The following is a 14,895-nucleotide window of genomic DNA, read 5'->3' on the forward strand; positions in this document are numbered from 1 at the left end:
AAATCTCATAAAATCACAAAATACAGATCACATAAATCACAATATACAGATGTTGCTATTATTTTTGTTGTACGAATTCAACATCTGGCCCTTAGTTCCATACTCCTCAAGACATTTGTCCTTTTATACTGTATTTCACCATTTACTAGTTGTATTGCCAACACCAATTAGCCGTAGGTGCAGCAAGAATTTATCAATACACACAAACACCACACGAATGTTTTGTGGAATGATAATAAAAAAAAAAAAATGCTGCAAAGTTTAACACGGTGAAAAGCAAAATCACATCATCTCCAATGCAGACAAAACCATTTGCTACACTAAGAAGTTACTAAAAAAGCTGAAGCTGTTTTGCAAAATTTAAATATAAAACTCTGTAAGAGCTTTATATAACATAGTTTCGTTTGCAAAACAATAATACATGCTGGTTATTCCAACAAGAAAAACGACCATAATTCAACTCCAGTGCTGTTGATACTAACTTCGTCACTGTTGTTATCTGCAAGGGAAAAAAGGTTTTCATTCATTAATATATTTTTTGCTTCTTGAGATATTTATTATAGGATCTTCCAAATCCAAGCTCTGGCAAAGCCACATATACAGAGTCAAACTTTAAACCATCAAGAGAACCTATAATAGAAAAACTTAGTCCAGCTCAGCTAAAATTTTGAGTGAAGTCTATGGACATCTTACCTGTTTTAAGCAGCAAGCACTTTCTCAAGTGAGAGTTGTCAAGAAGGTCTTGATAAAAATATAATTGTATACAGCCTAGTGAGGCCAAATTGCTCTCCTTTTATGCCAGGAGTAAACAGGGGAAACAAAACTTCCTTCCCCATCCTGAAGTAAAGACAAATAGTTTATATCCTGAATGAGATTAGGGGGAAGTTGGAGGAAGGAAGGAAGGAAGAAACCAAAAATTCTGACTGTGACAGGGTACTGTGTCTGGAGAATTGTATTTGCTCAGCAGAGCTAACTATAAACAAGATGCAAATATACAAGTTGTCCTTTTTTGCGTGTTTGTTTGTTTTTGAAAAAAGGAATACAAAACAGAAGCAAACTGGATTATTTTTTTTTTGAGATTGATCAATTATTCTAAACTTTCTTGATATTTCAAAAATATCTTCAATTCCACTTAAAATGGGGAGATGGTTTTATTTATCAAACTACATCATCTACAATGATGCTTAAACAAGTAAAACTAAGCAAGCTGGGTAGCTGCAGATCAACATAATCACTTTAAGGTTTCTTTGTTCACTTGCTTTTGTATTCTACTTTAGGATTGCAAGACTAGTATTTAAGTCATACTTAATTCCAGCTAAAACTCTGCTGTAAGAAAGATAGCAAAATAAAGTTTTGTTGATTTGTAGTTGATGTTTTGATGTTCTTGCTGTTTGTTTGTTTGTTTTTCCCCAGCTCCAAGTGCTTTTAAGATTTCCCAAACCAGACCTGCATGGCTGGCAACAAGACAGGGATTTCCTAACCTATCAGCGATGATACTCCTCAGTCACTATCATTCATTCACTAAACATAAGGCAGGGCAGGTACCAATGTGCACCCAGTGACCCTATCTTGATCATTAAGTGCTTACTTTATGCCTCCAGCACTTCCTTCCAGGAGACTTAATTTTGTTGCTATTGTTCATTTTTTTCCGTACTAATTACTGCTTTTGAATACTCCTTACGTGTTACTTGGTAAAGCAGCATTCCTAGAAAGAGAGTTTGGCAACGTATGATCAAGAAGCAAGTCCTTGGGATCTCCTGCTTTCATCCCACCTCTGCACAGTATGGACTCCTGCCATCATCTGTTTAAGACTAGCCTTAAAGTCACCATGGCAATGGTGTCATATAAAATGCATATGGGCAGCTTTATATGAATGTGCGTATAGAAAATATTCGTACGGCAATATAAGGGGAATAGGTGCGTAAAGAAGTGTTTCTCCCCATGAGAAGACCACCTGAAACTGTGATTTATTTTTTTAGTTGATATGGATGTGTACCTTTCTGTAGATTTCTTCATATACTTAGGCTCAGAGGAGATCAGATGAGATGGGCACTGGGCCTACTCCTCCTGCCCCTTTCCATTGAAGAATAGGAAATACTAGCCACAGCCTTCAGGTTTTAAGTTTTTGAGACTGAAAATAAGCCAAAAAAAAACAAAAAGCAAGATGATGGTCAATACTGATCAACATCAAAGGTCACTGATCCTTCTTGACAGGCCACTCTCCACCTCCGAGTGCCTGCTGCTTTCAGCCTCCGTGTTGGGACCCAACAGACACAGTGAGACACAGGTGTCCAAATGAATGCTGGGCTTGTTGCAAGGTCCGAAACACATCGTGATACAACCCATCTTGGTGTGGTCTGCTGTAATTTAGGTGTGATACCATAAACTGGTATAGCTTCAGTATTAAATCCTCACAGACTCAGCCCTTCAAAACACCCCTTTTCCAAGACATGCTATTCCTCAGAGATTTGCTTCTGGCAATTGGACGGCACACCCAAGATGTGTTTTACTCAGCCCTCGAACAAGCCCAGCTTTTTTCCTGTGAGGAAAAGACCCTCACAGCAAAAAAAAAATCCCACCTACCCATTTTGCTGTTTACTGTCACCCTGGTTCTCTCTGAATCCTCGTCGTGGCCCCTCCGCCACCTCCTGGGCACCGTCGCCGATATGGCCACTCAGGGCGGCATTGTGCGTGGCGGGCTGCCGTGGGACATTAACGGCAGGTTTAGCAGTGCTCGGCGCGGGTGGCCACCCGTCAGCGTTAGGCTTGGCGTTAACATGCAGTCCTGGTGCAGCAAACGGGGCCGGGGCAGGGGGCACGGCCGCCACCTGGGCCGGGGTGAAGGCGGAGGATGGTGATGGGATGGAGGTGACTTTTGAGGAGGTCACAGCTCCGAAGGGCCTCGGGGTCTTATTGTAAGCCACGCTGGCTGTGGCAGTGAATTTAGGTGCAGCAGCAGAGGCAATGGGCACAGGCTTAACTACTTCTTTAGGTTCTTCCTATGTGAGATAAAAAAAAAACACACACACAAAAACACACCAACCACATGCACATTCCTCAGAACATATTTTCAGTGCTGTTGAGAGAGGCAACCCGCCTAGTGTGAAGTAAGTGGAATGAACATCACAGAAGCAAGCTTCACCAAGAGTGTTGTCAACAAACACATGGAAAAAAAATGAGCCATGCATTTAGGAAAGGGAACGACCCAAGCATGCACAGTCAGTCAAAATTAAATCCCATGATGCTAACTCCTCACATCACATCCAGAACAGACACCCCACAAATCAAATTCAAGACAAACTGAAGAACCACACCATTGCAAAACCCACTGGATAATTCATGTGGAAAAAATTAGTGTTTTTTAAATTCCACATTCCACCTCTCAAACCCAATTCAAGATATGCACGTTCCCAATATGCAAACAGCATGTGCATGCATACGCACACACACTATACATTGATTTGTTGATAGGGGCCTCAAGGGAGGAACCAGGGGCCCTTCAGCTCATTTATTAGAGGCCAGTGCTTCGGGCCCAACCTGGCTTTTCAACTCCACTCGACTACAAGGACAAAGGCTTCCCTGGCCAAACTACAGGCTGGCTCCTATCCCTGCTTCAGACACTGGGACCAGGTGTCATTTGAGTGGCTGAGTAACAACTTTGTAACTCAAGGTCGACATGGGTTATAGTTCCCAGATGGGAGAAGAGCAAGACTGATACCATCTGACATACTAAAGCCACATGTGAAAACAAAAGTGTAGCTATCCTGGGGTTAGAGATGTGAGGGAGAAGCCATTTGTTCCTTTTTCTCTCGTTCTATAAAGTTGTTCTCTTTAGAGCAACTGCAGATGGGGAAAAAAAAAAAACCACAGTCCTTTCACACCCTCCAACCTATTCCAGAATATTTTATCATCTTTTCTTAAACATAATCTCCCCAGAATATTTTTTACTCACAGGAGGAAGCATCATCTCTAAGTGGTTCACAGAGACAACTGCCGTCCAGTGAATGTTCAGTTTTGTAGTTTGTCAAGTTTGGTGAGATGCCTTAGAGGGGGAAGGAAGCCCCCTAACTCATTTTAGCATCTGAGAATGTTTATTTCTATTCCATCTGTCCAATGAAGTCTCCATATACACTCATGAAATCAAAACTCTCAAAAAAACATGAATTCAGTGGGTTGTTTTGTTTCTTTATTTTTTTTTATTTTTTTATTTTTTGCAAGGAGCTGTATTTTAACAAGGTGGTGCCAAACTGCGTGCCTTTCAAATCAGGTCTGGCAGAACAGTAATACAATTATTTATGTCCACTTAAGAGGATTTTCCAGTATATGCTTGATGAGAGGGATGGCCAGCCATTCGTAACCATTTTCAGGTTTGTAAATAGACTACTTATCAAAAGGGCTTTTTTGAAACTGTTGCTTGAGGACATAACATTAAAAGAAGTCAAGAACAAATAAATCCCCAGGGCTCTAAGTAAAGTGAGGTGAATTGTTCTCTGAAACTCTGTATTTAGATAAGCTTCTTTCAAATACAAAGGGGGATTTCAGTGCCTATTAAAAAAAAAAAAAAAAAAAAAAAAAAGAAGAAAAAGAAACAGTGCCTATGAGAAAAAAACAACCTACTACAGTTTTTCTCTTAAGGATATAGAAAAACTTCAGCTTTATCTTTCTAAAAAAAAGCCCCAAATGTTGGAAGATAACATTTATTCACTTTTTTTTTTTCTTTTTTTGTGGATGATCATTTGCCAGGTCTCTTGATTCTTTTTGGAGTGAGTGAAAAAAAAAAAATCACTCAGATCCAAAAGTTGCAGTAGTCTTAATGTAACACATGGAAATCAAGCACGTTGTATTGAAAGGAAAGTTTGAATGCCAGTGCTTATCAACAACAGGGTTTGACAGATGGGTAACAGTGCCACATGCTACATTTCTCGGTTGTGATGATGAACTTACCTTTGGTACATGAATAAGATCAGGTTTTGGTACAGAAGCAACTCTGAAAGAGAAAAACACACAATTGTAAAAACAAATGCTTTAATATTTAAATATTTCCCTTTTCCAACTCATTATAAATTATAGAATATAATTTATTATTATATTATATATATAATTTATATATAAAATATATAAATGATATATAAATTATATCATTTGTTTCCTCTAAGGGAAAAAAAGAAGTATTCAAGTTGAACCTACTCCATCATAGTTAATATAGGGCAAAAGCAAAAACAAACTAGATGAATTTATCCAGATACAACATTAGAAACTCTAACATTTGTCAGCCAAGTACTAATTCATTTAGAAATTCATAATACTGTATCACCAGTCAGGAGACATAGTCAAAATTTGCTTATTGCTTTCCTTCCTTTCATAAGGAAATACATCATGTAACTCAAAAGTTCTGGTCAGATAAATTGCATTTTAAAGTGCATAACCCTTATGCAGGCTTAAAACTGAAAGCTTCCTTTTAGAACAATAAAAATCCTTCTGAACAACTTAGCAAATTAAATAATACAGGAACTTTTGGTACATTCTAAGGTAAACTTAATATCACAGTAGATAGCAAAAAAATTTCTTCCAAACAATGAGTACATTGAAACTACCACTGGCTGGTGGGAAGTAAGGGAAGTATCATAATGGAAAGGGTGAAGAAGATAAAGAATTAACAGATTTCATTATACCTAAACTGAACTCATAATATGTGATAGGTAAAAACATCTTACTTGATTTATTGTCTTTTCAGATTTGCACACATGTATGTGCAAAAACACACACCCCGATTTTTTTTAAAAAAGCAATAGAACAATGAGAAATCCAACCCACTGACATTTTGTCTGACAACACTGCTGCTGATACTTAGTCTTTTCTTGCTGTTCTGGTAGAAAAGTGCCTTTCTGCCACATTTCAAAACATTTCTGGCCATATTTGGTAGCTGCTCAGAAAAGCTGGCACCTTTAATGGTCCAAGCAACATTAATCATATCCTGCCTGAAATCGTGCAAACTTGATTTCCTAAGAATCTTCTAAAAAGGGGTTTGCTGAACTGAAGCTGAGTTATCATATCTAAAAGAAAGTTTGCCAATGAGGCAAAAAAGTTTGTTTGGAGAACGGGCAACAGAAGCTACATTTTAATTAAACACATCTACCGTATAAACCAGCCTTACTACTCTAGCAGTGAAAACATGGACAGCTAGATTTGAAGTAGACATGCTGTCCCATATAAGTGACGTCATCTCAACTTTTAACAAATATCTTTTTTCTTTGTTAATACCTGTTTAAAATGTTTACTTCATTTACTTCTTCCCTGAAAGCCATTTGGCCCATGAGGCCCATCTGATACCAACAACAGCCTTCCTGTTGTTCAGGTCCAGCAACTAGCTTATAAAAAAGGGAGATGAATATAAGCCCACATGCTACGTTAAAAAAAAAAAAAAAAAAAAAAAAAAAAGAAGCAGAGAAAAATTAAAAAAACAAACACATAAACCAATAACTACAGTTCACAAGAATATCATTTTCTGCACTTTGCCTTCATCATTTGTGCATTGCCGATGACACGCATCATGTCCACATCAACAATAATTCTCAGATAGAGTGTTCCCCTGCTCTGAGGAAGAGGTCTGTTCTCCGGTTTCCCACAGAGTTTGCAGCGTATGAGAATACTGACCTCTGGACCTCCAAAGCACCGGGGTGCATCGTTAATCATTCCTAATTGTGGAGTTGTCAATTTGCAGTGACAAAAGCAACAAGAAAAAAAAAATGCCAACACATATGGAAACTCTTCTTTCTTTTTTAAATACTAGAGTAGAAGGGAAAGTGTATCTTCTTCTATATTTTAGGCACGCATTTTATAATAAAGTAACTTGCAATGTTTTGTATATTTATTAAACTGATCTAACAGTCAGAAGTAGAAAGATATTCACTATTCAAATCAACTCCCAAATATCATGGCTGAGAAAAAAAAAGTTTGCCAATACTGGACGCTGAAGTTTCAGTCTACAAGAGAAATGCACTTAATTAGTTTTAAAAAATAATTAAATTTAAGTTTGCAATGTATGAGATGGTTCTACGCTCCCCTATACAGCACTTAACAAAAATTATTTCAAACACTATTTCCAGATGATCTGAAGAGATTCTTCAAATTAGTCTTTAAAAATGCCATTAAAAAAAGGGGGCGGAGGGGGGGAAGGAAGGGGGGACTTGATAACTACAATGTTTCCAATGTTCTTTTAACATTGGAGCCAGACAGCATAACATTGCTTTATTTCCCCCAAACATACTTGAAACAAGGACATAAATTTGCGTGTCCCAGACATACTTCAAACAGTTTAGCTTGGCCTTGTTGACTTCAGACCATAATCAGACTAAAATCTGTGATTTATCCAGCATTGCATAAAGAAAATGCTCACCCAGCAAACTGAGCCACCAGGATCTGAATGTGAAAAATGCATGGTGGTTAAACAAGACAGTACAAGAGGAAAAGCACAGTGCAAGTTGAAGAGCAAAACATGTCCATGTCCAACACATACATTTAAGAAAATACTTGCTACAGTGCTTACATCTCGACTATTGCCCTTGGAATTGGGAAGGATATTACAAAATCTGTAGAGCAAGAAGTAATTTAACTACAGAATTTTGCACTTTTTTTTTTTAAGCTGTTAGCATGTAGTTTCCCACCTAGCAATTAGATGTGAGGATTTCATGCTACTTTGGTTAAGCAGGGTGACGCAGAGTGATACGTGATGATAGAGGCTTTCAGAAGGAGATGACGTTCTTGCCCTGTTACTACTCATTAGAAAAGTAGGACAGCTTGAAGCAAGTTATTTTCTGAATGATTTAAAGCTGGCAGTCAGTATATGAGTTTGTGTAATATTTTTGGTAACATACAAACAAAACAAAGACATAAAAGCTCAGTATAAATGCTTATTATAAACAGTGCACACAAAAGACCTTGGCTAATGGTTGCTGGAGCGAGTTCCACACTTCAATCTCCTTACACATTATTACAGACAGTGAAAATACAGGCAACAGCGGTCAGTTACTGACAGCCAGGATACTGAAAATGAAAGTGCACAATGTTTGTGCACACTTTGCCATCACAGATGTTTGTTCTTTCAAAAAAAAAAAAAAAAAAGGATATATTTAGTCTGTGTAAACAGCTCATTTCGAACAGACAAACATGATCAAATTTGTTCTCCAAACATCCCATAAGCTGTTCCTCTCTGATGAATACTTTCGTGACATTTAACGCAATTCAAAACATTCCAACTTCCAGCACAGCCTTATTAGGGAAATGAATTAGTCTGCTGCTGCTATAAGCAACGTGCCCCGCAAAAACTGTTCATTCTTTAAATTCTCCTTTTATTCATTCCCCCTTCCAAGTATTTCACCCACCAAAAAAGACACAAACAACATAACTGAATCCTTCCATAATCACTAATATCTGGAAACTCCCAGCTAAAGCTATGAGTCCAATTTGGTACGTCATCTCTACAAATCGATCACCAACAAAAACACTGTAATCTCACTGATTAGCGTTAGAGAATTAAATTCAAGGCAGAGCAGGATTCTTCAGAGGCCCAAGCCCCTGACTGATAAATCCATAAAAGCTTTATCAAACCTAAAACCCAGAAGAAGAGTTTCAGATTTGTCTCTCCTGAACTCCATTAAGGTTCCACCATCACCAGTCTCCTTAGTAAAGGCACTACATGGTAAACCACCAGGAGGTATCTGCACTCATCAACCCCTCTATAAACAAGGGGAACACAGAATACCTGCAATAAAATAGGTATTGTATTTGTTGTTTGTTTTGTTTTTTGTATCTCTGTAACTTAAAGAATTGCTCAAACTCTAGTCTGAGATACAAGAGGAGAAGCTGCAAAACCTTCATTCATAAAATGAAGTCAAGGCTGGAAGACTTTCTACAAAATTGTATTTGTTGGTCTGAACTAAAGGTTTCTAATAGGAGGAAAGAAGAAAGGAAAGATTATTTTTTTCCCGTCTCATTTTGACAACTAACTCCTCCTTCAGGGTATAGTTTCTGGCAGCAGACATTACATCCCTGAAAAGCCAATGGTCAGATCTTCTTGCTGAAAACCTCATCTTTTAACAATTTTACCACTGTAGCCTGCAGTTATGTTTTTTTGGTTGTTGTTGTTGTTTTTGGTTTTGAATCATTTTATTTCTAGACAGCAACCAGCTGACAGGGCAGAAAGCTAAATGCATTTGCTTTTCATAAGATAGCCAACCCTCATGAAAACAAGAAAATGACAAGCAGAAAATGTTTAACATTATATATAACAAACTATGACTTTTAATAGAAGCTATCTGAACAAAAACAAATGCAGATGTAATTTAAAGCACAGAAAAAAAGAACAATCCAAATATTTTTTTTCCCTAGTCCAAAGCCTTTTCCCCATTGCAGACATAATTCAGTTCTTACTAATTCTGTATCACAAGAATGGAAGAGAAGAAACATTCTTAAGCTTGCTTCTTGTTGCAGCTTATACATTATCGAAAACGTTGGCCTTACATTAAAAACATGAGTCATCTGCCAGGTAGTATACCTTGCAACTACACTCCCCACAGCTTTGTAGAAATGCACCCGCTGCCCTGGGTGACATGAATCGGCTACATCGGTGCTTCAGAGATCTTGCTATGACAAGCACCTGCAGCCCAGAAACTGCAACCCCATGTACATCCCCACACAGAGAAAAGAAGAGGTAGCCAAATTATCGTTAAAGCACTGAAAGTTGAGAACTGGAAAGTGTTGCAGTCATTGCAAAAAGGAGATGATTTTGTTTTCCTTCCTTAAAAAAAAAAAAATGCAATGCTTTTCAACTCTGTACTTTGGTCATGGTGCATGGTAGCATACCAACAGGCTGCTTTGATGGCTGTCAATCACATTCTTTGATGGCTGTCAATCACATTTTCTCTCCTAAGCCATTATCTGTTCTATTTTAGTACATTAGTCTTCATTTTGTTGTACATGTCAAATAATGACAAATGTGGAAGGAGGAAGACTGAATGCTCATTTGCTTTTTTAAAAGATAATGGTATTTCAGATGCCATGTACATCAAGGAGTCTTAGTGCTAACATCTTATTCTGCAAGCTAGTTCGTATATTAAAAATGCATATTTCTCCTCTTGCCCTACAAAAACAGACTGCAAAGCTCTGTCAATTCAAATATTAAAATATAAACGCCAGTGTGAGACACAATTGTCTCAGCTTTAAGAAACAAAATGTTGAAGAGAGTTTATGTTGATGCTCAGTTTAAATCTGAAATGGCAGAAAAGGAGCTCTTTAGTTAGGTGGGCAATTTTTAAACAGCTTGGATCTTTAAACCCAATTTTGAATGAGTTGTCATTTAGACTTTCAGGTTTCACACTTTTTGTTGAGGTATATTTAATGGAGTATGTTGAGAATACTGGTATTTATTTCTTCATAGAATAGAATGTCAAGATAATATTTGTCATCTCTGAAACAGTACTTTGTTACATTTAGCCTAGGAATATTAGTTTATGAATCATCCAACACATATTCCATTTTCATCAAGTTTAAGGCTGAAAATTAATATATTGTAAGCATCAGCATTTTGCATTTGGTATATGCTATATATGTTCACATCCCCAGACCATGCACTCCTCAGCACTTCGTATTAAGATGAAGCATAAAGCCAGGTAAAAGAAAGAAAAATTATGTCCTTGCTTTGCTGCTCATTTGATAGTCAGCCAAATCAAACGTAGGTCCCTATTGAATTTAAATAAGGTTAGGGATTTCATTATTATGTGCTAAAATAAGCAGTTCTGACATTTTAGGAGAGGAAGAAACTGCCCTCTGCTTTGGTATTCCTGCCCACAAAGGATTAGTTGTTTTCAAGACCTCCCAAAGGCAACCACCGCTCATAGTCTCATTCCTGTGGTTTGTGGCAACCCTACTGAACGCATTTGTAAAGAGAGTTTAAGTGCATTCAGATAATATTTTATTCTATTAAGGCAAAGCCAAAAACAAACTAAAAATTAAGGGAAAAAAAATACTGTGGAATATATCTCACCTTCTGACTGACAAAAGATTTTCAAAACCATGCTTTTCACTCTTGCAATGGCAGGAGATTTAGAAACCTGCAGGTATCATGCATACAACCAGACTGGACCAGGAGAGGTATGTCTGTCTGTACCTGCCCATGACTCCCTGGCCAGAGTCAAGACAGGAAAACCATCCCCTGTATCAAGCATAGTATTTGTGTTACAATCTTTCCAGCAGATCTGTACACAACTCAGGGTGTCCAACTCTTGTCATCTACTTCAGGAGGCAGGGATCCTACCTTGTCACTGCTTTGCTAGTCACAAGTGATGGGAAAAATTACATCTCATCTATAAGATTTGCCCGTGCATTTCCTTCAGTGATGGTGGTCACTTCTATCAGTTCTAACTTGTTATAACTAATTTTTGTTATTTCTTTGTTTAACATTCCTAAAGCTGTTTTGCCAAGTAACAGTATCTATATAATAGTTAAGTGCAAATATCAAGACAGAACAAAAAGCCTTCAGCATCTATACCCGGCTTTCAATAGTGGAATTTATACATTTAATTTTCTTAGGAAGCATTTATTAGACACTAATTCTAACACAGCAAGCTACCTTTAAAAATAACCAGCTTAATGAAAAGCACAGGTCTAAACGACTCACAGGCCTAGTCATTCCTCTAAAACCTTCAAAAAAAAAAAAAAAGCTCAACTTCATGCTGACTTCAGTCTGGCATCAAATCTAGGTTATAATTTAGGATATTCTACACTATAAACTAAATTATTTTTTCCAGTGCCCACCACACTACGGTGACTAATGTTTAAATTACCTCCTTTGTCCAAAACACAGTCTAAATGAGTTTGAAAGTGCAGTCGTGTGTATTTTAACTGGAAATTCATGACAAAAAAAAAAGTTCTTCAATCCCAACATATCCTTATTAGGGATTTTTTTTTCTTAATAATTGCATGATTGGGAATGAGCATTTATATCAAATTTTCTCTCTCAGATGAAGAAACTGGAGTGTTACAGAGCCATCAGACTTATGTTTCACATTTTATGGGAGTTCAATACATTTCTCCTCTACCAAGCAGCTCACCCATTCACAAGTTGAGTACACTGAGACTACACTGAGAAGTGTATCACTTCTCCTGCCCCTCTGCACCCCACAGCTGGGGTGACAGGAGGTGGTGACTGTAGAGACAGCAAAGCTGAAGCACTGTAAATCACATTGCAGAATTGTTGCAGGATCGGTTTAATGAATATGCACTTCCAAGAAGTTCACTTGTCCACATTGCATCCACCTTTTGTCCTTGCTTTTGTTGGCCTTTATCACTTCCATGTATTGTTCATATGTTTATATATTTAAAGTCACTGGTTTAACAGTATGTTTTGTAGATCTAATATGTTGAGAAAAGTTATTTATGTCTTGACATGATTAATACAGCTTTAGATGTTTAAAAACTTCTATTTGAAAAAAGCCGTATAAGAAAACCTCCAATATTGTATCTGGAAGGCCTCAGCTTAGAGTTGGCCAACAGGTCTAACCACACCTCTAAAGGTAAGTGAAGTCAAAGAGCAACTGCCAGAGTAAGATCTGCAGCTGGAAATCATTTTGTCTACTTCAAGAGCTCAGCAAGAATGATTGAAAAGCAGTAGTCATCTCAAATAGCTAATTCCTGTAGTTAACAAACCAAGGGACCAACTATAATGGAATCGCTCATGCTAAGTAAAGGTGTATAAAGCACACTGCTGTAATTCTTTTGTCATTTGCAGCAACTGTGAAAGAGAAAAAATGAACAATCCCATCTGACTCAGGCTGATGCAGCTAAGTAAAGAGATCTCCCTTCCCACAGCCTAGCTTTAGGAAAGTAGCTTTTACCCTTCTCTGCTCCAAATACTTCAGGGATACCATTCTCAGCATGTGTGCAGCATATGCGGCAATTAACTGTTTTTGCGAGCAACTGATCACTGAAGCTAAGCTGATGCAAAACTCTTGACAGTAATAAAACCCGTTGAAATTTTTCACAATGCTTGCGGTGCTTGCTTCACAATGCTGCAACCACTACTTCTGCTCTAAAACAAGGCCAAAAATAAGCAAGCAACTACTCACAAGCACAGTAAGTATTTTTATTACCTCATGGGGTTTTGTGGTTCAGTGCCACAGACATGACTTTCTACTGACAATATGCTGGAACTTTTCAAAGGCAGCAATTTTTTTCAAAAACAAAACAAAACAAACAAAAACCCCAAACAACTTTCTACAGAATTTGGCTGCACTAGAGAAAATATTTGCATTTTAAAAGAGGTGTTTGTTTTTTTTTTTTTCCTTGCAGGTGAATAACAGACTGAAAACAAGTGAACTAAAAGCAGATATGGAGAAAGAAACCTTCCTTGTTTCTTTATGTCATGCAATGATCATCACTGCAATCACTAGCCTCTCCATGGGGCATAGACTGTTAATTATTTTTCTTTCCTTGAGAAGATAAGCACCTTACCACCTTTCTTCCCTGTTAATAGGTTATAACTTGACTGCAGCTACCACTTACCTTTCTGTTAGATGGTAGAAGTGATGCATATCTAGTAAAACTTTCAGCAGTTGCTCACATCTTGCATTTAGCTCTATTTCAGACCACTAGAAAAACATGTATGCCTGAAAACCTGCCAGTTTTTCCCAGCATTACCACAAATCCTATCTTTCTTACTCTGTTACTCTTTCATGAGACTACTATCTTTCACGAACACATTTATTTCCAAACACTCAGTCTTTAATACATTCTCATTATCCTGTCTACCAGAGTGAGGTAGAAAGAGCCCTGCTGATGAGTCAGGACACTACAATTTTGATACTCAACAGCTGAGAGATGATCTTGCATGGCACAGGACTGGTTTTATTTAAATGGTGTCTCATTTTTTCCTGTGGGCAGATGCTTAGGAACAGTTTACCTAACAACACTGGTCACTTGACATATTTACTTTTTTTTTTTTCTTTTTTTTTTTCCCCTCTTATCTTTACATAGCACATTCACATATTTCCAAATGTTACTATCTGGAATTGAGAAATCAAACATTTACCTGCTATATGTAAATTATTAGCGTTATTTAGCTATCTCTTTTAGCTAACTTCAACTATTTTCAGCATATGATGGGCACAGACCATTTTTAAACCCTGTAAGCTTCTTTTAATCCATTTAGAGACAACTGTCCCTTGACAGATCATCACATACATACCCTTTTATAATTAAAGAATGCCTACAAGTTAGCATCATAAACCTTGCATGTTGAAGAGATGTGTTTTTCAGAGGAAACTTAACAGGTGTTGGGCATATACTGCAATTGAAAAACAAAGGTGTAAATAGAAACAAGTAACATTATTTGTGGCACCCAAACAATGAGATGAGTGTTTACCAAGGGAAAAATGATACAGATTACAGAGCAGACCAAGGTAGGTTAGATCTGGGTGTCTTTGGGTCAGATGAGCTGCCTGTAAAATACCAGACTTTGAGCAGCAAGGAACCCATCATAGAGGGAACACAATGAAAATGATCTTTCTCCCACTCTTGATATTGAAATAACAGGAACAAGATGAAGTTGATTTTCAAAAGAAGAATTAAAATAAAGGCCATTAAGTATATCACACAAGCCAGAAAATATATCAAGCGCAAAATCCCAAATTTTCTGAGAAAAAGGAAACAAAATTTCACTCTCAAATATATTCAGATACTTTTCAAATTCACAGGTGAGAAGAATTGCATTCTAAGAAATGTTTCCACTCTCCAAAATGTAAGCTTTTCCATTTCTCTAGCTTCGGCCAGGAGCACAGGAAGCACCACTGTTCACGCATGACTGCCAAATGATTGTCAAATCCCAAGGCTACTTCAGGTTCT

General features: G+C 37.5%; 1 protein-coding gene across 10 annotated transcripts in view; it reads right to left on the reverse strand.

Annotated features, from left to right (window-relative positions):
• The window catches only part of PDLIM5 (PDZ and LIM domain 5), a 131,248-nt gene that overhangs the window by 54,666 nt on the left and 61,687 nt on the right, over positions 1-14,895 (reverse strand). For 5 of the 10 annotated variants that reach the window (XM_040556305.1, XM_040556306.1, XM_040556307.1 and 2 more), the window contains exons 4-5: positions 4,945-4,987; positions 2,584-2,999 (exon numbers count right to left, since the gene is read on the reverse strand). In XM_040556305.1, coding sequence (XP_040412239.1) covers positions 2,584-2,999; positions 4,945-4,987 — 459 coding nt within the window. The remainder of the gene's footprint in view (positions 1-2,583; positions 3,000-4,944; positions 4,988-14,895) is intronic. The other 5 variants (XM_040556310.1, XM_040556311.1, XM_040556313.1 and 2 more) reach the window with 1 other exon arrangement.

Source organism: Cygnus olor, chromosome 4 (genome assembly GCF_009769625.2).
Source record: "Cygnus olor isolate bCygOlo1 chromosome 4, bCygOlo1.pri.v2, whole genome shotgun sequence".
Classification (NCBI taxonomy): Eukaryota; Metazoa; Chordata; class Aves; order Anseriformes; family Anatidae; genus Cygnus; species Cygnus olor.